Source organism: Erinaceus europaeus, chromosome 12 (assembly GCF_950295315.1).
Source record: "Erinaceus europaeus chromosome 12, mEriEur2.1, whole genome shotgun sequence".
In the NCBI taxonomy this organism is placed as follows: Eukaryota; Metazoa; Chordata; class Mammalia; order Eulipotyphla; family Erinaceidae; genus Erinaceus; species Erinaceus europaeus.
In genome coordinates, this window is record NC_080173.1 from 99,617,954 (window position 1) to 99,644,570 (window position 26,617).

General features: G+C 52.9%; 1 protein-coding gene across 1 annotated transcript in view; it reads left to right on the forward strand.

Moving 5' to 3' along the window:
* The first annotated feature begins 3,247 nt into the window (after positions 1 to 3,247).
* The window catches only part of CCDC12 (coiled-coil domain containing 12), a 51,116-nt gene continuing 27,746 nt past the window's right edge, over positions 3,248 to 26,617 (forward strand). Inside the window, exon 1 of the mRNA XM_016192901.2 lies at positions 3,248 to 3,492. Coding sequence (XP_016048387.1) covers positions 3,397 to 3,492 — 96 coding nt within the window. The 5' untranslated portion in view covers positions 3,248 to 3,396. The remainder of the gene's footprint in view (positions 3,493 to 26,617) is intronic.

Consider the following 26,617-nt stretch of genomic DNA (forward strand, 5'->3'; position numbering starts at 1 on the left):
ACCCGCTCGCCCCTCCTCCCCCAGCCGCCTCCCGGCTTCCTGCACTTGGCGGCCGCCGCCCCGCCTCTCCCGGGACCGTGCAAAGGGCGGGGAGCCCGGGGAGGAGGGGCCTGGGGTCGCGGCCCTGGAGGGACTCCGCACCTGCCGGCGTCGCAGCCCGCCCGCCCGGGTCTCTGCATTCGCGCCCGGGACACGCCGGGGCACACAGCCGGGGTCGTCTTTAAGGAGCGCGGCCACTTGTGGATCACAGGTGCCTGCCTGAAAACGGATTGTGGAGGGAAAGTGGGCTGTCACTTTGTTTGTTTTTTTTCTTTTTTCTTTTCCCGTTTGCGAAGCAGGATGGGGAGCCCGAGAGCAGAGGCGCAAGCTTGACGTACCTTCAGGGGGGCAGTGCCCTGGGAGGTTTGGACAATCCCTGTAGGCCCCTCCTCCAGGAAGGCTTCCTAGATGAGAGGGTGGAGGCACCCCTACTAAGTAAGGTCTGGTCCTTGTCTTTCCTCCTCTCCCTCCTCCTTCTGCACCTCTTTCTCTCCCTCCCTTCTTAAAATTCATTTGATTATTGAACAAGAGCGAGAGAACTCTGGCATCTATGGTACTAGGAGTCAAACTCAGGACCTCATGCTTGCAAGCTCTGTGCTCCACCACCTCCCCAGCTGCTCATCTTTTTTTTTTTTTTTTACTTCTTTTTAATAAAATGTTTAATTATATTTATTTATTTCCTTTTGTTGCCCTTGTTTTATTTTTTTATTGTTGGTGTTACTGATGTCGTTGTTGTTATTAATGCCATTGTTGTTGGATGGGACAGAGAGAAATGGAGAGAGGAGGGGAAGGCAAGGAGGGTGAGAGAAAGACAGACACCTGCAGACCTGCTTCACCGCCTGTGAAGTGAACCCCCTGCAGGTGGGGGTCCGGGGCTCGAACCGTCGCTCCTGGTCCTGGCCTCTCCTCCCCTTCCCCCAGCCAGGTGAGGGGGCCCCCTGGCATTGGATAGGGGTCAGACTCTTTGCTGAGCTGGGGAGGGGCAGTTTGTGGGCAGAGAAGTATCAATAAGAGGAACTGACTTGTCTAGATCTTTCTAGACCAGGGATAACCAAGAGAAAGCAGACTCTGCAAATTATTATTATTATTATTATTATTATTATTTGCCTCCAGGGTTATCGCTGGGGCTCCGTATGGGCTCTATGAATGCACTGCTCCTGGAGGCCGTTTTTTTTTTTTTATTTAAATTTTTTTTTTAATTTTCCGTTTTGTTGCCCTTTTTTTATTGTTGTCGTTGTTGTTGGATAGGACAGAGAGAAATGGAGAGAGGAGGGGAAGACAGAGAGGGGGAGAGAAAGACAGACACCTGCAGACCTGCTTCACCGCCTGGGAAGTGACCCCCCTGCAGGTGGGGAGCCGGGGGCTCGAACCGGATCCTTATGCCGGTCCTTGTGTTTTGCACCACGTGCACTTAAGCCGCTGTGCTACCGCCCCGCCCAACTCCCCATTTTTTCCCATTTTATTGGATAGGACAGAGAGAAATTGAGAGGGGACAGGTAGAGAGAGAGAGAAAGATAGACACCTGCAGACCTGTTTCGCCGCCTGTGAAGCGTCCCTCCTGCAGGTGGGGAGCCAACAGGGGAATCAAACCGGGATCCTTGCATGGGTGCTGGCACTTAGGACTATGTGCGCTTAACCTGGTGTGCCACCGCCTGGCCCCCTGTTCTGCTCCCGTTTTCATCTTGTTCTGTGCCCCCTCACTTTTGAGTAGCCCCATCCCCCTCCCTCTAAGTTGACATCTCCTGGGCCTATTCCCTGTGGACCAGGTACTTCCTAAATATCAGGCTCTGGCAGTTCACCCCACCTGATGCAGGGTGGTGGTACCCAAAGACCCGGTTAGGTGCAAGGGCTGTCTGAGGGAATGCCAGAAGATGCTCTCTAGCACAGGGGTCTCTGAAGGGAGTTGGGAAGGGAGAAAAGAGCCGTCCACTTGCTGCCAGTCTGGGGGTGGGAGGCTAAGCAGGACACAGCCGAGCTAAGACAAGTCGTGATATGTATGTGTGTAGGCATGGCCTGCCCCTCACAGAGCTGTGACTTTTCCAAGTGACGTGAGTGAGGTCACGAGTGTTATCAACCAGGGCGGTCTCTTGGCTATGGGCCATGCTGATTAGTGCAGGAAACAAAGACCATGGCACCTCCTGCAGAGGAGCTGTGAACACGGGGCGCCCGTCATCTGCAAATGAGGCCAAGGCAGCTGGGCTGAGCACCTCTCCTGGAGCCCACTGGCTGGGTGGAGTCTGCTTTTCTCTGGGATACTAGCTGCCATTTCCCCAGCGACCACCTCCTCTTTTTAGCCCAGCAATATGCAGGCTGGAAGAGTGTTCCTGGCTACCCGGCCACTCCTGGGGGCTGGCGGTGCATCATCCATGAACTTGGAGGAAAAGGGCCAGCCAAGTCCAAATGGGGCAAGTTTTGATCCATGTGGGCAATGAAGGACTTGGGGGCACAGGGACAAGTGAATCAGGAGAGCCACTGATAGCTGGAAAAAGTCAGCCTCTCTCTCTCTTGTGTCAGTTATGGGCTTCATGTCTTGGGGCTAATTTTTTCCAGATAGAGACAGAGGCAGCGAGATAAAAACCATAGCACCATAGCACCGTGGTCCGGGAGGTGGCACGGTGGTAAAAAGTTTCGGGCTCTCAAGCATGAGGTCCCGAGTTTGATCCCCTGCGGCAGCACATGTGCCAGAGTGATGTCTGGTTCTTTCTCCTCCTATCTTTCTCATAAATAAATAAAATCTTAAAAAAAGAAAGAAAGAAAGTAAGTTGGTGAAAGCCAAGTGACTCAGCTAGGGTCACAGAGCCACTTGGTGGAAAATCACATTAAAAAAAAAAAAAAAGAAAGAAAGAAAGAAAGAAAGAAAAGAAAGCATAGCACCAAAGCTTTCTTCAGTGCGGAGGGGATCACGCATTGTTAAAAATAACAATTTTGCTGGCCCCTGAGGCGTGATACGAGTATCACGTCGCCTGCTCAGAAGGGAAGGCTTCCCGAAGACGCCGGAGTCTGATGGCGCGGAACGGCGAACAGGCTAAGTGCACAAGGGCGGGTCTGAACGCTCCACGCCACCAGCAAGGAGTTCGCGGCGCTTTGGGGCTTAGGCAGAAACCGAGCGATCGATGTGCTCTGTCCTCCTCTCAGGTCTGGTCCCACTTGTTACTTTCTCACGCATCGGCAATGGGCTAATCGAGTCTTAAACCCCTTTTCTTTACAGGAGGGTGGGCCGACTCTAGAAACTCCATCGTGATTGGTTAGCAGCACTTCCTAGTCTCCCTTTCTCGTCTTTGGATTGGCTGCGCGGGCTCGTCCGCTCTCTGAGCCTGCGTATTGCAGGACTAGAGCGAGGAAGCGGTCGCGGGCAAGATGGCGGCGACTACAGCCAGTGTGGGCCGGTTAGAGGAAGAGGCTTTGCGGCGAAAAGAGCGGCTGAAGGCACTGCGGGAGAAAACGGGGCGCAAGGTGAGTAGCGCGGAGTGAGGGGACGTGGCTGACGTCGATAGGTTGCCGAGCTGGCGCGAGAACTAAGGGCTGGGGAGTAGAGGGGAAGCACAACAGCCGGGGTGCGCATGCGCGCGCAGATGGCGCATGCGCGGTCCAGCACCGGCCCCGGGACCGCGCTGTGGGCTCTGGGGCTGTTCCGGGACTAGTGCGGGCGGCGCGCGTGCGCGGACGGGGCGGGGCGGGCGCCTCCAGGCCTTTTGGCTCCTGGCCGGCGTTGCTCGGGTGGTACCTTGATGCTGCGGGCCTCCAGGACCACTTTTAGTGCGAAAGGTTCTTCCGGTCAGGTCAGGGCATAACTCGCTTGTGAGCAGGCAAAATCATCAGTTTCCCCAGGACCTCGTTGACCTTCCACCCATGATCACATTTTTGTTTGGTTTTGTTAAAACATTTATTTATTTCCTTTTGTTGCCCTTGTTTAATTGTTGTAGTTATTATTACTGTTGTTATTGATATCGTCGTTGTTGGATAGGACAGAGAGGAATGGAGAGAGGAGGGGAAGACAGAGAGGGGGAGAGAAAGACAGACACCTGCAGACCTGCTTCACCGCCTGGGAAGCGACCCCCCTGCAGGTGGGGAGCCGGGGGCTCGAACCGGGATCCTGACGCCGGTTCTGGTGCTTTGCGCCACGTGCGCTTAACCCGCTGCGCCACCGCCCGGCTTCCTGTTTGTTTTTAAAGATTTTATTTTTTGGTTGAGGTAGACAGCGTAATGGTTATGCAAATAGACACTCAAGCCAGAGGCACCAGAAGTCCCAGGTTCAGTCCCCTGCACCTCCAGCAGCCAGAGATGAGCTGTGCTCTGGTGAAAAAAAAAAGAAACAGTGAGACGGACACCACTTCACTCCTGTGAGAATGTCAGACATCAGAAAAGGCAGCAGCAGCAAATGCTGGAGAGGGTGTGGGGTCAAAGGAACCCTCCTGCACTGCTGGTGGGAATGTCAATGGGTCCAACCTCTGTGGAGAACAGTCTGGAGAACTCTCAGAAGGCTAGAAATGGACCTACCCTATGACCCTGCAATTCCTCTCCTGGGGATAGATCCTAAGGAACCCAACACACCCATCCAAAAAGATCTGTGTACACATATGTTCTTGGCAGCACAATTTGTAATAGCCAAAACCTGGAAGCAACCCAGGTGTCCAACAACAGATGAGTGGCTGAGCAAGTTGTGGTCTATATACACAATGGAATACTACTCAGCTGTAAAAAATGGTGACTTCACCATCTTCACCCCATCTTGGATGGAGCTTGAAGAAATCCTGTAAAGTGAGTCAGAAACAGAAGGATGAATATGGGATGGTCTCACTCTCAGGCAGAAGTTGAAAAACAAGACCAGAAGAGAAAACACAAGTAGAACCTGGACTGCAGCTGGTGTATCAAAGTCAAGGACTCTGGGGTGGGGTGGGGGGGAGAGAACAGGTCCTGGAACAGGATGGCAGAGGAGGACCTAGTGGAGGTTGTATTGTTATGTGGAAAATTGGGAGGTGTGACACATGTAGAAACTGCTGTATTTTACTGTGGACGGTAAAGCATTAATCCCCCAATAAAGAAAAAAGTCACATATTCATTAATGAGAAAGACGGGGGAGAAAGAACCAGACATCACTCCGGTACATGTCCTGCCTGTCGGGGATCGAACACAGGACCCGTGTTCCTGCTTGAGAGAGTCCAGCGCTCTGTCCACTGCACCACCTCTTGCACCTCCCCTGGTCTGTTCTTGCAGACCTCCCAGACAGGCGGGCGCTGTGCACAGCTTGGTAGCTCCAGGCATGAGTGGAAAACCCAAGAGGAAGGCTGCCTGCAGCACGGAGCTCGGAAAGGCGGGAGCCCTTTCTCCAGGCCGCTTCTCCAGAGGGGCACCTGCCCCTCCCTCTGGTCGCCAGACATGGGAGCGTTTTTTTCCCTGGCTTGTTTTATCCATCTGGGCCTCTGCTTCTCCATGTGTAAAACAGGCTTGGAGTAACCATTAGCGTTAAGCTTTTGAGGGTAAAGAAAACAAAAGACGGGGCCGGGCGGTGGCTTAGAGGGTTAAGCGCATGTGGCGCAAAGCGCAAGGACCGGTGTACAGATCCGGGTTCGAGCCCCCGGCTCCCCACCTGCAGGGGAGTCGCTTCACAGAGGGTGAAGCAGGTCTGCAGGTGTCTGTCTTTCTCCCCCTCTCTGTCTTCCCCTCCTCTCTCCATTTCTCTCTGCCCTAGCCAACAACAACAACATCAGTAACAACAACAATAATTACAACAACAATAAAAAAAAAGGGCAACAAAAGGGAAAATTAAAAAATTTTTTTGGGGGACCCAGGTGGTGGCGCACCTGGTTGAGTGCATGTATTACGATGCGCAAGGACCCAGGTTTGAGTCCCCGGTCCCCACCTGCAGAGGGAAGCTTTACGAGTGGTGAAACAGGCAGCAGATGTCTCTCTGTCTCTCTCCCCTTCTCTGTCACCCACCTCCCTCTTGATTTCTGACTGTCTCTATCCAATAAATAAAGATAATAATAAAAAACTTAAAAAAATTAAAAACAAAAAAATATTAAAAAAAAAAAAAAGCCTCCAGGAGCATTGTATTTGTAATGCAGGCACCAAGTCCCAGCAATAACCCTGGAGGAAAAAAAAAAAAAAAAAAGAAAACGGGAGTCTGGCAGGAGCACAGCGGGTTAAGCTCAGGTGATGCAAAGCGCAAGGACCGGCGTCAGGATCCCAGTGCGAGCTCCGGGCTCCCCACCTGCAGGGGAGTCGCTTCACAGGCGGTGAAGCAGGTCTGCAGGTGTCTGTCTTTCTCTCCCCTCTCTGTCTCCCCCTCCTCTCTCCATTTCTCTCTGTCCTATTCAACAACAACGACATCAATAATAACTACAACAACAATAAAAAAAACAAGGGCAACAAAAGGGAAAATAAATAAGTAAAAATAAAAAAGAAAGCCTTTGAAAAAAAAGAACAAGGGGGTCGGGCGGTAGCGCAGCGGGTTAAGCGCAGGTGGCGCAAAGCGCAGGGACCGGCATAAGGATCCTGGTTCGAGCCCCCGGCTCCCCGCCTGCAGGGGAGTCACTTCACAGGCGGTGAAGCAGGTCTGCAGGTGTCTGTCTTTCTCTCCCCCTCTCTGTCTTCCCCTCCTCTCTCCATTTCTCTCTGTCCTATCCAACAACGACGACATCAACAACAACAAAAAAAAAGACAACAAGGGCAACAAAAGGGAAGATAAATAAATAAAATTACAAAAAAAAATAATAATAACAAAAGACCAAGGCTGGGAGACAGCAGAGTGGCCACGTGAAGGAGCCTCTGACGTGGCAGGTTCTGTTTGACACCAAAACGGCCTGGTTCCTACACGGAGCCTCACTTCCCTGCTAACCCTGGTCCTGTTGCTTGGGGCTGTGGGGCTGGAGACAGATTACTTCATCTCCTGAGCCCAGGCTTCTTCCTCTCTCCTCTGGAGAATAACAGCCTTTACACAATCATTCTCACCGAGTTATTTTGAGATCTAGCAGATAATCTCTGTGAACGGCCTCCGGGAGACTAGGGAGGGCAGGGAGGGGCTGCTGATTGTCTCGTTGTAGGTGGTTGGACTCAGTCACCACTGCAGCTAGAGTGGAAAGAAAGGCTGTTAGATATCAGTATCTTGGGGGGGGGGGCAGGGGGAGCACAGGACTATGATTTCCAACTTTAAAAAGTTAGATTGGGGGGCAGGGGTAGATAGCATAAAAGTTATGCAAACAGTCTGTCATACCTGAGGCTTCAAAGTCCCAGGTTCAATCCCCTTCACCACCATAAGCCAGAGCTGATCAGTGCTCAAGTAAAAAAAAAAAAAAAAAAAAATCAGACTGGGAGGGGCCTGGGTTTTGGCGCACCTGTTTAAGCACATACAAGGACCGGGGTTCGAGCCCTCAGTCCCCACCTGCAGGGGGAAGTGTCACAAGTGGTGAAGCAGGGCTGCAGGTGTCTCTCTCTCTCCCCCTTTCTCCCTCCCCCTTCCCTCTCAATTTTTGGCTGTCTATCAAATAAGTAAATTATAATAATAAAGTCAGGCTGAGGACAGGAGATAGCATAACGGTTATGAAAAAGATTTTCATGTCTGAGGTGCCAAGACCCCAGGTTCAGTCCCCAGCACCATCATAAAGCAGAGCTGAGCAGCCCTCTGGCTTTAAAAAAAAGATGTCAGACACTTTCTCTTACCTCTCTCTCCATACAGTACAATATAATATATCTGACACGTATTATGTAATACATCCTGAAATAGATAAAGTCTGCTTTTGGGGGTGGTCGTGTCACATATGTATGAGGCCCCAGCTCTCCAAGACAGTAAGTCAGATCGGTCAACGTCCATTTCCTTTGTCCTGACCATCTGTTATCTTGGTGAAAAGTGAAAGAGGAAGTGAGAGAGAGTGAAAGCTAGACAGATTGGCTCCAACATCTGTTGGCGACCTGGCTGCCCTGTCAGACCGTCACCTCCAAAACAGCCCGGGAGAAGTTTGGGATTTAAAGCTGTCAGTGGCCTGTCAGGCTGTGCCTTTGGCTTGGATTAAGGGCCCGGGTTCTTGGAACTGGGTTTGAGGCCAGAATCAAAAGGACAGACAGCATCCTTGGGTTGGGGAGCTAGCACAGTAGCTCGTGCGCCACTTTTCACGCTCGAGACCCCGAGCCCCAGGCTTATTTCCCACCGTAAGTTGGACTTGAGCAGTGCTCTGGTCTCTCTTTACCTCTCTCGGGTTAAAATACTAAAAAAAAAAAAAAAAAAAAAAAAAAAAAATCATGTCAGGCAGGCAGGGTAGATAGCATAGTGGTTATGCAAAAAGACTGTCATGCCTGTGGCTCCAAAGTCCCAGGTTCAATCCCCCGCACTACCATAAGCCAGAGCTGAGCAGTGCTCTGGTGTTTGTTTCTCTCTGTTCCTTTCTCTCTCAAAAATAAAATAAATAAAATACTTTAAAAAAAAAATCATGTCTTTAAGACCCGTTGCTATGAGAAGGGTGCCCCAGGCCACCAGAACCAGCCTAAAAAGGGATTATTTAGAGGGCTTGGAAATACGGTGTGTTCATCATATGTTAGTCATGTCGGTGTTTTCATAGTGGTAGAAATAGACAGCATAAAGCCTACTGTTTAAAGTATAGTCCGGTGCACTGAATCCATTCATGGCGCTATGTTCCGACACCGCTGCCTGTTTCCAGAATGGAAGCCATACGACACAGTGACTGCCACCCCCCCCCCCTCTCTGCCGCTGGCACTACATTCTACTTTCTGTTTCTGGGACTCTGAGTGATATGGGCCTCTCATGTCAGTGGGACCACAAAATGTTTGTCCTTCTGTGCCTGGTGTGTGTGGGGTGTTTCCATTTATGTCTGGGGTCTTAGCTGACAGATCAATCAGATCAGCATAAGCGGGGCTGGGTGGTGGCGCACCCGGTGGAGCACATAGCTTACAGTGTGCAAGGTCCCGGGTTCAAGCCCCAGTCCCACCACCTGCTGGGGGGAGCTTCAGGAGTTGTGAAGCAGGGCTGCAAGTGTCTTTCTCCTGGTCTCTGTCAATCTCTTTCTGTCCTATCAAATTATTAATCAGTTAGTTAATTAATTAATGGAAAACTCCTTGACAAGACCAACATCTTAAAAATAATAGTTGATGGGGCCAGGCAGTGGTGCACCTGGTTAAGTGCACACATCACGGTGCACAAGGACCCGGGTTCAAGCCCCTGGTCCCCACCTGCAGGGGGAAGCTTCACAGTGGTGAAGCAGGGCTGCCGGTGTCTCTGTCTCTCTCTCCCTCTCTACCTCTCCCTCCCCTCTCAATTTCTCTCTGTCTCTGTCCAATAATAAATAAATTAAAATGTATTTCTTAAAGAGTTGACTCTGAGCAGTGAAGCCTCAGCCAAAACATTTCATAGATAGGAAGACTGGAGGGTCGGCAGTGTCAAGGACAGAGGGGAGCGTGCAGGGCCCGCACTTGGCGAGTGAAGGGAGGCGCAGTGCACAGGAGATGGAAATAGCTCCCCTTGGAGTCAGTGCAGCGGGAGCAATCCCAGTCGGTTTGCTGGGCTCCTGCCCGCCGGCCACACGTCATGGGAGCACTATACGTATAGTTAGTTATCTGTGATGCTGACATCTTTCCTGGAACTGGTCAACTCTTTTGGCAGTTAAGGGGACATCACAAATTCTCCCAGAGACTTTTGGGTCCTAATTGCCTTTAGTCGATTCACACACCAAAATTATGTGTTCTGCTTCCCCTCAACTTTTTTTTTTTGGTAATGTGATTTTCTGTTTTTCTGCCTCCAGGATTATCGCTGGGGTTCCTGCACTGCTGCTGGCGGCCTTTCCCCCTTTTTTCTTATTTTAATTTGACAGGACAGAGAGAAATTGAGGGGAGGGGAGACCGAGAGACAGACAGACAGACATAGTCACAGACACACACACACCTGCAGACCTGCTTCACCACCCATGAAGCGTGCTCCCTGCGGATGGGGAGCCAGAGGCTTAGCAATATGTCCTCTTAACTGGGCGCACAGCACTGCCTGACCTTGATTTTCTTTTCTTTTTCTTTTTTTCCTGACTTTATTTTTCTTAGGCAGGCTCCCTGACTTAATTTAATCCGAGGTTCACCCACATTGTAGTACATGTCTGTTTTTTTTTTTTTTAAGATTTACTTTTACTTTTTCTGTTTTGCCAGGGCACTGCTTAGCTCTGGCTTATGGTGGTGTGGGGGATTGAACCTGGATTACTGGTGCCTGAAGCCTGGAAGTCTTGCATAACCATTATGCTGTCTCCCTAGCCCTATTTACCTGATTTTATTAACTAAACTGTTTATAGGATTCTATTAAGTCAGCTCTGACTTAAGTGGTGCCATCTGAGGTTTTAGGAGCTTGGAGCCTCAAGCATGAAAGTTATTGCATGCTTGGAATTTAATTTAAGTTAATTAATTTTTTAAAAATTTTATTTATTCCCTTTTGTTGCCCTAATTAATTAATTTGCATTGTGTTTCAGCAGAGCACTGCTTAACCCTGGTTTATGGTGGTGCAGGGGATTGAACCTAGGACTTTAGAGCCTCAGGTATGAGAGTCTCTTTGCATAACCATTATGCCCAGTCTTTAATTTTTTTCCTTTTATGGGGGGGGGATTAACAGTCGACAGTCAACAGTAAAGTACAGTAGTTTTTACATGTGTAACATTTCTCAGTTTTCCACACAACAGTCCGACCCCCCAGCTAGCACCTCCTCTGCCGTCATGTTCCAGGACCTGAACACCCCCCACCCCCGAGTCTCCCACCTTGGGGCAGTGCACCAAGTCCGTGCCCCACCTTTTTTGAAGCTTCCCCTGCAGGTGGGGGCTGGGGGCTTGTGGTTGACTGAAAATCTGTATATATTTATCTGTTTGTTAATGAGAGAGGGAGGAGGGAACCAGAGCATCACTCCGGCACGTGAGGGGCTGGGGCTTGAAGTGAGGACCTCAGGCCTGAGCCCAAGCCTCCGCCCACTGCACCACCTCCTAGGCTGCGCTCTGATCTGCGTATGTTGAAACAGTCCTGCTTTCCAACAATAAATCCCACATAGTAGGACCGGCAGAAGGATCCTGGTTCGAGCCCCCGGCTCCCCACCTGCAGGGGAGTCGCTTCACAGGCGGTGAAGCAGGTCTGCAGGTGTCTGTCTTTCTCTCCCCCTCTCTGTCTTCCCCTCCTCTCTCCATTTCTCTCTGTCCTATCCAACAACAATGACATCAATAACAACTACAACAATAAAAAACAACAAGGACAACAAAAAGGGAATAAATAAAATAAATAAATTAAAAAAACCTCACATAGTATATCACTTTCTTCAAGTGCTGTGAAATTCAGTCTGCTCGGTTTTTTTTTGTTGTTGTTAAGGATCTTTGCACCCACATTCATAAGACTTGTAGCTTCCTGTAGTATCTTTGTCTGCCTTTGATATGGGGCAATGTTGAGCTCACACGGCAGATGAGGAAATGATCCCTCTTCAGCGGCCTGGGAGGTGACGCAGTAGACACAGCGCTGCAGGCGCTTCAGGCGTGAAGGCGAGCGAGAGTTCAGTCACTGGCAGTGTGTGTGTCAGTGATGTTCAGTCTCTCTCTCGTTAATAGGATACATACATTAAGAAAAATACTTCCTCTTCAATTTCTTGGGAGAATTTGAGGACTGGTGTTAATTCTTTTTACATATATATGTATTTCACCTATTTATTGGGTACAGACAGGGTCATCGAGGGGGGGAGGTAGAGATGGAGAGAGGAAGAGAGGCGCCACAGCATAGCTCACAAAGCTTCCCCCCTGCAGGTGGGGACGGGGCTTGGACCTGGGCCCTTGCATGAGGCGCTGTGTGTGCTCAACCAGGTGCACCACCACCTGGCCCCTCTCTCTTTAAGTGTTTGGTCGAATTACTAGTGAAGCCACTTGACCCTGCACTTTTCTTTTTTGGGAGGTTTTTGATTACTTGCTCAGTTTCATTATTGATACGTCTTTATGTATTTCTTCTCCAGTTAAGTTAATTTAGTACATTGTGTGTTTCTAGGGATTTATCCACTCTAAGTTTTCTATTTGTTGTCACACTGATTGCTACTTCAAGTGGATTTAATCTTCACAGTTCTGGCCTCAGAAAGCTGTTGGCCATGAACTCCTTTCTGAATGAAATATATTCACTTGGAAATCATATGGCTTCTCTCTTGGAACTGAGAGCACACTGGCCTTTGGAGTTCCCTTGAATTCTTTCTCTTTTTTTTAATTTTCCCTTGTTTTTTTATTATTGTAGTTATTGTTGTTATTAATGTCGTAGTCGTTGGATAAGACAGAGAGAAATGGAGAGAGGAGGGGAAGACAGAGAGGGGGAGAGAAAGATAGACTCCTGCAGACCTGCTTCACTGCCTGTGAAGACACTCCCCTACAGGTAGGGAGCCGGGGGCTCGAACCGGGATCCTTATGCCGGTCCTTGCATTTCACGCAACCTGCGCTTAATGCGCTGTGCTACCGCCAGACTCCCCCTTGAATTCTTTCTAAGAAATAGGAGTTATTGTAAAGCTACATTCTTTTTGGACTTACTTTTTTTTTATTACACATGAGAAAGAGAGTGTCACGGCAGGGGGGTAGATAGCATAATGGTTATGCAAAGAGACTCTTGTGCCTGAGGCTCCAAAGTCCCAGGTTCAGTTCCCCTGCACCACCATAAGTCAGAGCTGAGCAGTGCTCTGGTAAAAAGAAAGATTTAAAAAAGAAAGAAAGTTTCACATGAAATAGAGAGAGAAGCCAGGACACAACTTCGGTAGGTGCAGTGCTGGGGATTGAACGGGTGACCTCAGGTATCCAGGCCCGATGGTCTACCAGATGAGCGTTTTCCCAGCTGCAGAGCTGCCTTTTGGTGCCATTGGAAGCACTTTCCTTTCTTGGTATGTCTTCTGCAGGAGCTCCTCATGCTTCCTGTGACTTCTAGTCCTTTTCGACTTAGAAATTGGGAATGAGTTTTTTTTTTTCCTTGAGAAGATAAGGGAGAGAGGGAGAGACACACACCCAGCACCCCTCTGCGTCGGTGATGCCCCCAGTGGACTCCGGCTTCCAGGAGCGTTGCCTGGCTTGCCTGAGGCGGGTTGTGGAAGTGGTCAGCCAGCCCCTCCGTCAGCAGACATAGAGCGGGCTGGCTGGCTGCCAGTCCCAGGCACGGGCGCTGCTGCAGGAGCGAGCCAAGCAGACAGAAGCCCCTGTCCCCCCGGAGGCCCTGCCCTCGTTGAAGCTGGGAGCAGTCACACGGAGTGGTGGTGGCGGCGGGTGGGTGGACGTGCTGCTGTTTGGAAGGGGAAGAGGAGTGAGAATGGGGGCAGCAGCGTGGTCCTGCTTTTCTCTGCAGCTGCAACATCTTTTTTCCTCCCTCCCTCCCTCCCTCCCTCCCTTTCTCTTTCTTTCTGCCTCCAGGGTTATTGCTGGGGCTCAGTGCCTGCGCTAGGAATCCACTGCTCCTGGAGGCTGTTTTTTCCCATTTTTTTGCCCTTGGATAGGACAGAGGGAAGTCGAGGAGACAGAGAGGGGGAGAGAAGAGGAAGAGAGACAGAGACACAGACACAGACACCGGCAGCCCTGCCTCACCGCTTGCAAAGCCACTGCCCAACCCCCAGATTTAATGAGACAGGTATCAAAGCATTGCTCTGGACTATGCAGTGCCTGGGATCAAACTCAGGGCCTCATGCCTGCAGGCCGGTGCGGTACCCGTGCCAGCTCCCGGGCTGCAGCTCTGTGGCAGCGGTGCTGTGGAGTGGGCGGCAAGAGGCCCCTGCCCTCCTCCGACCTCTTCCTCAGCAGCCAGTTGGAGGTTCCTGGAGGTGACTGACTTGGCACGAGCCTGTGCCCTTGGCTGGGCGTTTTCCGGAGCTCTGGCCTGATTGGGCCGACGTCGCCTGCCCTGACACGGAGGAGACAGGTCCCCGCGGCCCTCTGCAGACCAGGGCGGTGCTGCTCAGGGCAGAGCTGTGCTGCTGCAGTGCTTGAAATTGCGGCTGTGAGCCACATCTGGCGGTGGCTCCGGCTCCTTTAATTTTTTTTTTTTTTTTAATTTAGATTTTCCTTATTTATGAAGCTGAAATACGCGACCGTGACACTGGCCTGCCTTCCCCGGGAAAGAGAGGGAAGGAGCCAGAGCCTGACTCTGGCGGACGTGCTGCCAGGGATTGTGCTAGTGCTCGGTGCTTTGCCACAGCACCCCTCCCTGACTGCCACATCTGGCTTTCAAACCGGTGCTGGGGACTGGAGCGCCATCTTGTTGATTTTATTCCACGTTCGTCAGTTTCCCGGGGCAGCCCCACCTGACGGCTAGCGCAGCCCGCCTCTAGAGGAGAGCTGAGGGCAGCTGTGGCGACCGAGGGTCCTGTCCCGCCGGTGTGACAGCAGTGCCGGGCTGGGCGCCGAGAGCCGGGCAGAGGCCCTGAAGTTGCCGCCCTCTGGCCGCTAAGCGGGGTCGGGCCTGCTTAGTACTTGGATGGGAGGGTCAGACGGAGACAGCTCAGAGCAGAGCAGGGAGCGCACACTCAGCAAACCCGCCTCGCGGGGTGCTGCCAGGGCGGGCACGTGGACCCCTCTGGGGAAGGAGGGCCTCTGAGGAGGCTGAGGGGGAAGCGCCTGCTGTGGACGCCCCTGCCCGGCCCTCAGGAGGTCGCCTCTGTCCCCGACCCCTCGTGACCTGACCCCTCGGCTCTGCGGCCCGGTCACCGGGTCAGCTGACTGTGATGGGACCCCGCGGCCCGTCCAGCCCTGAAGCAGCCCGGGCAGCCGGGGTGCTGGTGTAGCCCATTTCATAGACCGGGACCCGGGCCTGGAGGAGCCCCTGCCTGTACCCGCAGTGCCAGGAGATGCTGCCGGCCCGAGGTGACACCTTAAGCTCCCCCCCCAACCCCCCCACCCCCGTGTTTGGAAGCAGGTGGCCTCTGGGGGGGAGGTGTCTCTGTCCAGCCCTCTGTCCAACACTGTTGCCTGCCGGAGCAGTGTGGCCTAGTGGAGAGCGTGGCCTTGGGACTGGGCAGATCTGCTTTATATCGGCTCCGTTCTTCATACTCGGGGCCTGGAGCAGATCTTTACAACTCCGGCCCCCGACTTTCTCTGTGAAACCGAGAGGTGACTCTGACCTCTTCATCAGCTGGGAGAGCACAAGATGCCTGTGAAGTGTCTAACACAAGACTTTTTTTTTTCTGCCTCCGGGGTTATTGCTGGGGCTTGGTGCCCGCACTCTGAATTCATTTCCCTTTTACTGGATGGGACAGAGAGAGATTGAGAGGGGAGGGGGAGACAGAGGGAAAGACTGCACACCTGCTTCACCACTTGTGAGGCCTGCAGGTGGCTTTGTACTACGTGCGGTTAAGCCGGTGTCTCACTGTCCCGCCCCTGCACAAGGCCTTTTACACATGTGGGGATCTGCTCTTTCTCATCTGTCCTCTCCAGAGCGGGGAGACGTAGAGGGGCCCATCAGCCCCCGCTTCTGGGTGACCCAGGCGGCCCTGGTCTTGTTTCCGGCGGAGACGAAGACCATAGCCCCTCGGTGCCCCGGCTGTACTTGGTGTGGCTCTGATTCTTTGAGGGTAGAGTTCAGTTTTAGTGCACAGGGAGAGTGGACAGCCTGACACGTGTGGTGCCCCGTCTGGGAAGCTCAGAGCCGGCGAGAGGAACAGCAGCTCGTGGGCGGGAAGCTCGGGGCTCCCAGCACGACGACACCTGCGAGTTGGGGGCTGAGTCATCACTCTGAGGACCCAGATTTGTGTGTGTAGATTGAAGAGGCTGCACTGGAGACTCAGGCCTAGCTGCGAGTCAGGACCCCGGGGGGGGGGGGGGTGGGGGGGGGGGACAATTGCTTCCTCAGGCCAGGCCCCTGTCAAGCCTAGAAACTTATGGCTGCGGGTGGCTCGTCTGGGGTCAGGACTTGTGTGTTGTGTGCATGGAGCCCTGGGCTTGACTGCTGGCCCCCACACACAAGAGCAACGCTCTGGCTCCCTTCCTCTCACTCGTAAATGATCTTTAAGGGGCTGGGTGGTGGCGCCCCTGGTAGAACACATGTATCGCCATGCACAAGGTCCTGGGTTCTAGCCCCTGGCACCCACCTACGTGGGGGAACCTTCACAAGCTGTGAATCAGTGCTGCAGGTGTCTCTCTTTCTCCCTCTCTGTCTCCCCTTCCCTATCAAGTTCTCTCTGTCTGTCTCTATCCAAATAAGTAAAATACTTCTTTGATTTAATTATTTAATTATTATTATTTTTTCTTTGCCTCCAGGGTTATTGCTGGGGCTCGGTGCCTGCACTACGAATCCACTGCTCCTGGAGGCCATTTTTCCCATTTTGTTGCCCTTGTTGTTGTGCTTGTTGTAGTTGCTATTGTTGCCATAGCTGTTGTTGTTGGCTAGGACAGAGAGAAATGGAGAGAGGAGGGGAAGACAGAGAGGGGGAGAGAAAGACAGACACCTGCAGACCTGCTTCACCACTTGCGAAGCGACCTCCTGCAGGTGGGGAGTCGGGGTTCGAACCAGGATCCTTACGCCAGCCCTTGTGCTTTGTGCCATGTGTGCTTAACCCGCTGTGCTACCTACTGCCCGACTCCCTAATTAATTTTTCTACCAAGGTTATTCCTGGGGTTGAGTGCCTGCACAACAAATCCACTGCTCCTAGCAGTCATTCTCCCCCACTTTTAAAAAATATTTATTTATTTATTTATTTATTTATTCCCTTTAGTTGCCCTTGTTGTTTTATTGTTGTAGTTATTATTGTTGTTATTGCTGTCATTGTTGGATAGGACAGAGAGAAATGGAGAGAGGAGGGGAAGACAGAGAGGGAGAGGAAGACAGACACCTGCAGACCTGCTTCACCGCCTGTGAAGTGACTCCCCTGCAGGTGGGGAGCCGGGGGCTCGAACCGGGATCCTTACGCCGGTCCTTGTGTTTTGTGCCACCTGCGCTTAAGCCGCTGTGCTACGGCCTGACTCCCCCACTTTTTTTTTAATAGATAGAAATTGAAAGGGGGGAGTCGGGCCGTAGCACAGAGGATTAAGCGCACATGGCATGAAGCACAAGGACCAGTGTAAGGATCCTGGCTGCCCACCAGCAGGGGAGTCGCTTCACAGGCGGTGAAGCAGGTCTGCAGGTGTCTGTCTTTCTCTCCCCCTCTCTGTCTTCCCCTCCTCTCTCCATTTCTCTCTGTCCTATCCAACAATGACAACAATAATAAACTACAACAATAAAACAACAAGGGTAACAAAAGGGAATAAATAAATAAATATTTTAAAACATCTTTAAAATAAAAAGAAATTGAAAAGGGAGGAGGAGATAGAGAAAGGTGGGGCTTCCATGCCTGAAGCACCAAAGTCCCCAGGTTCAACCTCCAGCACCGCCATAAGCCAGAGCTGAGCACTGCTCTGGTAAAAATAAAATGAAATAAAATATTTCTTGGGTAAGGGTAGATAGCATAATGGTTATGTAGACAGACTCTCGTGCCTGAGGCTCTAAAGTCCCAGGTTCAGTCCCCCACACCACCGTAAGCCAGAGCTGAGCAGTGCTCTGGTTAAAAAAAGTAAAAGTAAATAAAAATAAAAAAGAGAAAGGTGGGGAAGATATGGAGAGAGAAAGATAGACACCCGCAGACCTACTTCAATACTCATGAAGCTTCTCCCCTACAGGTGGGGAGTGGGGGCTTGAACCTGGGTTCTCGAATGTGATGGTGTCTGCGCTCAAGCAGATGTGCCACCGCCCGCCCCAGTAAAACAAATCTATAAAAGTGAAGCTCCCCAGACAATTCCCCACTGCTTTGTTATTTCTGGAAACCTCTGATCCCTCCCAGGACTTTCTGTGACTGGAATCAGAACATCCCCTTTCCCTGGGCACTAGCGCGCCCTCCTCTCGGGAGATTCAGCAGCCAGCCAGCCACCACCTGCCTGGGGCCTTCTGTGAGGGGTGGGTGGCAGGAGAGCTCACTGACACCCGGCATGATGAGTCTTTTCCTGTTAGCCCTGTCAGTGGAGAGGGAATGATGGTGGTTTAAATGTACATTTCAGCCTCCTTCTCTCCCCTCCCCCCATCTACCTATCTCTCAGTATTTATCTATTTACTTTGGATAGAGACAGGAAGAAATTAAGAGGGAGGTGGAGACCGAGAGGGAGAGACAGACGCCTTGAGTGCCGCTTTATCCCGTGAAGTTTTCCTCCTCCTGGTGGGGGCCGGGGGCTTGAACCCAGGTCCCGTGTACTGTAACATGCATACTCTTGCCCCCCCCCCAGACCTCTTGCATTTCAGTCTTACCTAATGAGGTTGAGTATCTTTTCATATGTTGATATGAAGTTCCTGTTCACTTATTTATTTTTTATTGAGTTTCTTAACACTTGTACTCATTTCTAGGAGTTTTTTTAATCCACATTCTGGGTGAGTCCTTTGTTCTGCGTACATAGTGTGACTATACTTTAAAATCCTTTTTAGTGGTCCGGGAGGTGGCGCAGTGGATTCTCAAGCATGAGGTCCTGAGTTCAGTCCCCGGCAGCACATGTACCAGAGTGATGTCTGGTTCTTTCTCTCTCTCCGCCTGTCTTCTCATGAATAAATAAATAAATTCTAAAAAAAAATAAAAAATAAAATCCTTTTTAATGTTTTATCTATTTATTTTTAACTTCTTATTATTTATTAAAGAGGAAGATAGGAGAGAGAGAGCCAGACGTTACTCTGGTCCATGTGCTGCCGGGGACCTTGTGCTGGAGAGTCCAGTGCTTTACCCACTGCACCACCTCCCGGACTGTTGTTAAAATTTCGGAAGGCTCTTGCCGGGTGGGTCTAGCTTCACGGGCGGGTAACAGAGACGCGGAGACAACGGCTGGGCAGGGAAGCTGTATTTCTTTATTCAGGAACAACGATTCATAAACTAAGACAAACTAATCACCAAACAGAACTCTGCTGTCTCTTTGCGGCGGCGCAAGCACTCTCCCTCTTACTCTGGAACTCAGGAACTCTCCAACTCTGGCACTCTGGAACTCTCGTACTTGAGAGCCCTCTGAAACTCTGGCACACTGGAACTCTCTCTTACTCTGTAACCCTGAAACTCTTGAACTCAGGAACCCTCTCCCGGGGTTCCTTGTGGCGGGGCCAAGCAGGCCCGCGAAATTAATTGGACTGATCCAATTCTCTTGGCGGGGGAGGGCTAGAACAAGCCAATGTAAAACATACGACACCGGACCACTGTTTATTTATTTATTATTGGACAGAAGCAGAAATTGAGAGGGAAGGGGGAGATGGGGGGAGAGACAGACAGACACCTGCAGCCCTGCTTTACCACTCGTGAAATTGTCCCCCTGCAGGTGGGGACCAGGGGCTTGAACCTGCATCCTTGTGCGCTATCATGTGAGCACTTGACCAGGTGCGCCAACGCCTGGCCCCATGAGACTGTTCTCTGGACTTCACCATGTCAATCTTTCTGTAGCCTGCCTGCCTTCCTTCCTTCCTTCCTTCCTCCTATCCTTCCTCCCATCCTTCCTTCCTTCCTTCCTTCCTCCTATCCTTCCTCCCATCCTTCCTCCCATCCTTCCTTCCTCCCTCCCTTCCTTCCTTCCTTCCTCCTATCCTTCCTCCCATCCTTCCTCCCATCCTTCCTTCCTCCCTCCCATCCTTCCTTCCTCCCTCCCTTCCTTCCTCCCTCCCATCCTTCCTTCCTCCCTCCCTCCCTTCCTTCCTTCCTTCCTCCTATCCTTCCTCCCATCCTTCCTCCCATCCTTCCTTCCTCCCTCCCATCCTTCCTTCCTCCCTCCCTTCCTCCCTCCCATCCTACCTTCCTCCCTCCCTCCCTCCCTTCCTTCCTTCCTTCCTTCCTTCCTCCCATCCTTCCTCCCATCCTTCCTCCCATCCTTCCTCCCATCCTTCCTTCCTCCCTCCCATCCTTCCTTCCTCCCTCCCTTCCTTCCTCCCTCCCATCCTTCCTTCCTCCCTCCCATCCTTCCTTCCTTCCTTCCTCCCTCTCTCCCATCCTTCCTTCCTCCCTCCCTCCCTCCCTCCCTCCCTTCCTTCCTTCCTTCCTTCCTTCCTGTCTCTTTTATTCTCTCTCGCCCCCAGTGTTATCTCTGGGACTCTCCATGCCTGCAGGATTCCATTGCCCCCAGTGGATTTATTGATTTATTTATCTTTAGAGAGAGAGTAAGGGGAAGGAGAGACATCGCAGTTCCACCATGAGTGCCCCCACGCAGACGTCCCCACGTGGTGGCCGGGGCGTCACGTGATCCGAGTGTCTGTCCTGGACGAGCACCCTTTGGCTCCCTTGGCAAGGTGTTGATCGCATCCCTTCATCACCAGTTCTTGATTTTAATGTAGTTTAATTTATCAATTTCTTTTCCTACTGCGTTTTATACCCCATTTAGGGAAATAGTCATGTTTGGTATTCTCTTATATTCTAGATGTTTCTTGGTTTTCCTTTTAGGTCCCCCATCCATCTGGAATTGACTCGTTTTTGTGCGATGTAGGGAGGGGTCAAGCCTCCACTCCCCATTCTGATTATCAGCGGCTTAACACTTTATGGTTGGCATTTTAGGAAAGGTTTACTTACTTAGTAATGGGGAGAACCAGAGTACCACTCTGGCATGTGACCCAGGGGCCCCATGCGGCTGGGACCCACGCTTGCAGGCCTGGCCCTCGACCTGCTGTGCCACCCTGTGGGCTTGTTTTGTTTTTTTGCCACTGGGGTTACTGCTTGGCCTCAGTGCCTGTACAGTGCCACAGCCCCCAGTGGCCTGCCCCCACACCTGTCTGTTGGGATAGAGTGAGAGGGAGGGGAAAGAGAGGAGGAGAGGAAGCTTCCCCCTGCAGGTGGGGACCGGGGGCTTGAACCTGGGTTCTCACACGTGATGCCCCACCACTTGTTGCCCCAAAACAACTTCTATCTTGTGAATTGACAGGAGTGTCCTTGATGGCACTAACTCCCACAAAACATGAGAGAGAGAGGAGAGAGGACCAGGGCATCACTCTGGCATATGCATTTTGGGTGATTGAACTCAGGAGCCCATGCTTGGGGGGGTCAGCATCTCACCCCCTGCATTACCCCTAGCCGCCCTGAACTGTGTTTGCAAAGTGACACCTGCAGACACTCCGGCCGGCACTTGTCTCACCTGTAGTACTGAGCATTAAGGCACAGGATGAAAGGCAGCGTGGGGCAGGGAGACAGCATCATGGTTCTGCAAAGAGACTCTCATGCCTAAGGCTCTGAAGTCCTAGGTTTAATCCCCTGCACCACCATAAACCAGCCAGAGCTAAGCAGTGCTCTGGTAGAAAGAAAAAATAAGAAAGAAAAAGAAAAATAGAAAGGCAGTGTGTGTTCTCATTTCAGGGGAGTTGGTTATGACTCCCTGTTTCATCCGGGGATATTGAGGAGTGCCCCGCCCTGATCCCAGCCTACTCCACTGCATGTGGGCGCGCGCGCGCGCACACACACACACACACACACACACACACACACACACACACTGCCTCACACCCACTGCCTCACACCTAGTGCACACATACACACACACACACTGCCTCACACCCAGTGCCTCACACACAGTGTACACACACACACTGCCTCACACCCAGTGTCGCACACACAGTACCTTACACCCAGTGCACATACACACACACACACAGAGCAACTCACACCCAGTGCCTCACACCCAGTACACACACACACACTGCCTCACACCCAGTGCCTCACACCTAGTGCACACATACACACACACACACTGCCTCACACCCAGTGCCTCACACACAGTGTACACACACACACTGCCTCACACCCAGTGTTGCACACACAGTACCTTACACCCAGTGCACATACACACACACACACACACACACAGAGCAACTCACACCCAGTGCCTCACACCCAGTACACACACACACACTGCCTCACACCCAGTGCCTCACACCTAGTGCACACATACACACACACACACTGCCTCACACCCAGTGCCTCACACACAGTGTACACACACACACTGCCTCACACCCACTGTCTCACACACAGTGCCTTACACCCAGTACACATACACACACACTGCCTCACACCTAGTGCACACACACACACACACACACACACACACACACACACTGCCTCACACCCAGTGCCTCACACCTAGTGCACACACACACACACACACACTGCCTCATACCCAATGCCTCACACCTAGTGCGCACACACACACACACACAGCGCCTCACACTCAGCGCCTCACACACAGTGCCTTACACCCAGTGCACATACACACACACACACACACACACACACACACACACACACACACACACACTGCCTCACACCCAGTACACACACACAGCGCCTCACACACAGTGCCTCACACACAGTGCCTTACACCCAGTGTACATACACACACACACACACACACACACTGCCTCACACCCAGTGCCTCACACCCAGTGCCTCACACCCAGTGCACACACACACACACAGCGCCTCACACCCAGTGCGCACACACACACACACTGCCTCACACCCAGTGCCTCACACCCAGTGCACACACACACACACACACACACACAGCACCTCACACCCAGTGCACACACACACACACAAGGCTTCACACCCTCTGCCTCTCCTCTCCATGCTGTGGGCCCCACTCCTCATCCATTTCCCGAGACGGCGCCTCCCAGGTCACACCTGCCCCCTGCAGCCCTCACCGTCTAGACCTCCAGCCACACCTGCACACCACAGCTTACGCAGAACTTACGCAGTCACTGAGAGCAGTGGCCGCGGCTTCTGACTGTTTCAGGGCTCTGGGTGCCCCTGGCAGAGTCCAGTGTGGACCCTGTGTCATGCCCGGCCCTCCTCCTGGTAAGGCTGAATTCTGGGTGCCCAGGCTTCTCGGTTTTATTCCGGAGGGAAGCAACAGCTTGTACATTTGAAGGAATTTCAAAAGGAAAAGCTGTCACTGTGGTGACACCCCCCACTGGGGTCTGTTTTGTTTCTGGACTCTTGAGCGGCTCTGCCCAGAGAGACTGAGTGGCCAGGCAGGAAGTGGATGTCCTTTCAAGGACACACATTGTGTTCAGGGCCCTGGGTATTCAGCAGAGGGACCGGAATCCTAGAGAAAAAGCCCTCTGGCTGTGTACCTGGGAGGGAGTCACCTGGAGAGAGCAGACTTCCTGGCCCAGGCCTGGGTTCTGGCTCCAGCAGGCTCCTGCTGTTGGCGAGGGAAGCCCTGAGCCTGAGCCCTGAGCCTGAGCCCTGAGCCTGAGCCCTGCCAACATGCTGATCAACTCTGACTGCTGTGGACCAGGCCCTGTGCAAAGCCTGAGGTGAAAAGGGGCTGGGCCCATTGGCAGATGACCCCTACCACCAGCCCCGGTGCAGTGGACTGTGGCATGCTGGAGGGGCCTCTCTCTCTCTCTTTTTTTTTTTTTTTTTAAGAATTTATTTATTTATTCATGAGAAAGATAGGAGGAGAGAAAGAACCAGCCATCACTCTGGTACATGTGCTGCCGGGGATCGAACTCAGGACCTCATGCTTGAGAGTCTAGTGTCTTAGCTACTGCGCCACCTCCCGGACCATTGGAGGGGTCTTTGAGGGCATGCCACAGGAGTTGGGGACAGACCACCCTTGCGTAGTGGCCGCATGGAGGAGGGAGGCTTCCGGATCCAGCGTGAAGACACTCGCCTATGGTCTCCTCCGAGTCTCCACCTGGGTTCCGAGCCTGGCCTGATGGAGGTGCCGAGGGAGCTCTTGGTGGGCAGGTGAAGGGGGCGGCGTGCTGCGTGCGTGGAGGGTCTGCCTTCTCAGGCCGGGCCTGTGGTGGCTCTGATGGCTGCTAGGGGCCTGAGGGAGGAGCTTATCTGGGGGGTCGGCTCTGTGCTCAGCGGGGCTCTGAGCTGTCACCTCGGGGAGGAGCCTGCCCTGGCTGTGGCGAGGTGTGTCGGGTGGGTGGGGGTTGTCTTCGGCTGAACACATGGTTCAGAAAACAACACTTTGCTTTCCAAAGGAAAAGCGTGTAGGTGAGGACCAAAAGGCCTTGTCTTAGCAGTCTTTTCCCACAAATAAATGTGCCAGTTCTGACTTGTAGTTTAAATTTGCTTTTAATTAGGATTCTGTCACCCGTAGATCACACCGTGGAGGAGACGGCTGCCTTGCCCTGACTGCCCCCCCCCCCCACCCCCACCCCCGACCGTGACAGGCCGAGAAGCAGCTGATTGGAGGTTAAAATAGCTGCTAGTCTCCTAGGAGTGTCTGCGCACTTTGCTGCTCTGTCAGTGCTAGGGGGCACTGGTCCAGGCTCTTCAGAACCATGACAGAGGAAGTCAGGTGGCCCAGGGGCTACCCCCGCTCCTGCCCTTCTCTCGCTGCCCCTGACCATTTGCATTGTGGGAGTGACCTCTGTGTTTGAGCCCGGTGACTGTGCTCAGCTCTCAGGGGGGATGTGGTCTGACACAGACTCCTCAGTTAGGCCATGTGGTCCATCATGACCCAGCGCGATTCTCATTCAGATTCTCAGGCCTTGCTCTGGAAGATTCTCTTTCGGTGACTTCTGTCTAGAGCACGTTCCCCAGGCGGAGGGTCCAGTCTGCTTCTCTTCCAGACAACACCTGAGGCTGCTGCAGCCCTGACAGTCTGTGGCCTTCTTACTGTTCTCACCTGGCCAGAGACTGACGTGGCCACGCTTCCCGGGCTATTGTCCAGGAGGTGGGAAAACCCTCGGCTTAAATGTTGGCCCATCTGCTTACTGACCGTGAGCCGTTAGGTCCCAAGGATGTTCTGAAGCCCGTGTTAGTCGTGGAGGGCGGGGGCCCCGAGTCCAGCCCACGCGAGGGAGTGAGTCAGCCCTGCCGGGTGCAGGGCAGGGTGCAGCTAGAGGGGAGACTCAGTGCCCCCCCACCCCCCCCCCCCCCCGTGCTGAGCACAAGAAAATGGTGCTCTTGGCCCACGTCCAGGGCATCTTCAGTAGCCCCAGCCCGTGACTTTTGCCCTTTTCTTTCTGGGTCTTTCGGTCTGTTCTTTATACATAACACTCAGGCCGCTGCTGCTTAGCTCATGGGATAAAGCTTGTGGCGCCCAGGCCGCCTTTGCCCTCAGCACAGCAGCTGTGGGTACCTCCTCCCTGGACGCTTCCTCTAGCGTTCCCTGCCCTGCCTGCCTGTGTGAGGATCCTCTGCCCGTGTGAGGGTCCTCTGCCCGTGTGAGGGTCCTCTGCCCGTGTGAGGGTCCTCTGCCCGTGTGAGGATCCTCTGCCCGTGTGAGGATCCTCTGCCCGTGTGAGGATCCTCCTGCCTTGCCTGCCCGTGTGAGGGTCCTCTGCCCGTGTGAGGGTCCTCTGCCCGTGTGAGGATCCTCTGCCCGTGTGAGGGATCCTCCTGCCCTGCCTGCCCGTGTGAGGATCCTCCTGCCTTGCCTGCCCGTGTGAGAGATCCTCCTGCCTTGCCTGCCTATGTGAGGATCTTCTGCCCATGTGAGGATCCTCTGCCCGTGTGAGGGATCCTCCTGCCCTGCCTGGCCAGCCCGTCGGCCCTCTGGTGAGCGCAGTCTCTATTCTCACTGGTCCTGACATTCCCACACGCGGGAACTCCCTTTGGAGGCTGTGGCGGCATTGCTCCTTAGTCACCTTCTTCTCTGCCGGCTGACAGGCCTCAGCAGCACGCAGTGAATAAGGAGGAAGTGAGCCGACTGGACAGGTCTGGGCGTGGCTGGACTGAACTTCCTCAGGAACGCAGGCTCGCTCTTTGGGCAGAGTCAGCGGGACGCAACTGTGCGAAGTCTGTTAAGCCAGTGAGACTTGCAGACCTCTTGTTCAGGAGTGGACCCGGGGTGCTTGGACAGGTGTGCACATGGAAAACAGCTGCAAGTGTCAGCTGAGTGAGTCCGTGGTGTGGCGTGAATGACGGAAGCCCTGACGTTTTTGGGGGGTGTGGGGGGCAGCATCATGTAGACAGGTACACGTGCTCAGGGTTGTGGGGAGAGGTGGGAGGGTCTCGTTTTCAGGGCCTACTTGAAGCTTCCAGGCCCCGCTCCTGTCTGCACTGCCTCCAAGGATGTGACCACACAGGCTGTAGCTTCCTTCCCGCTGGGCTCAGAAAGCTGCCACGAGCCAGACTTCGCGTGCCGAGAGGGGACACCTGTCGGGGAGACTCGGACACTGGTTCATGTCCTCAACCAGACATTTGAGGTGCTTCTCAGTTCTCCACAGTTGACACCCTGGGCCCCTGTGCTCGATGACTGGCTGTCTACTCTGAGGAGACAGAAGGTCTCAAGCAGCCCCCCAGCCCCAGGGCCCTCTGAGGCTGCCTCCTACCTGAACAGACGGGCCTCCCAAGCCTGGTGGACGCTTACCCTTTAGTTCTGGCTCTTGCTCCAAGTGTGAGTTTAGAGTGGTGAGGAAGTCCTGGTGACGGTGAGTTCAGCTTTAGCAGAGGGAATTGTGGGGTAGGGCGGAGGGTGGGGAGGTAACCTCCCCGTTCATCATCAGCAGATTCCTTAATGTGTTTCTCCCCTGCAGAGAGGCATCTCCGTCTGCTGGTTTGACTGCTGGGCTCTGACTGGTCTGTGTGCCTCCCTCTACTCCCTCCTCCCGCCAAACTGGCATCTCTGATTTTTTTTTTTTTAAGCTGAGAAATGTCATTTGACTGTGCTTTATGTCTAGG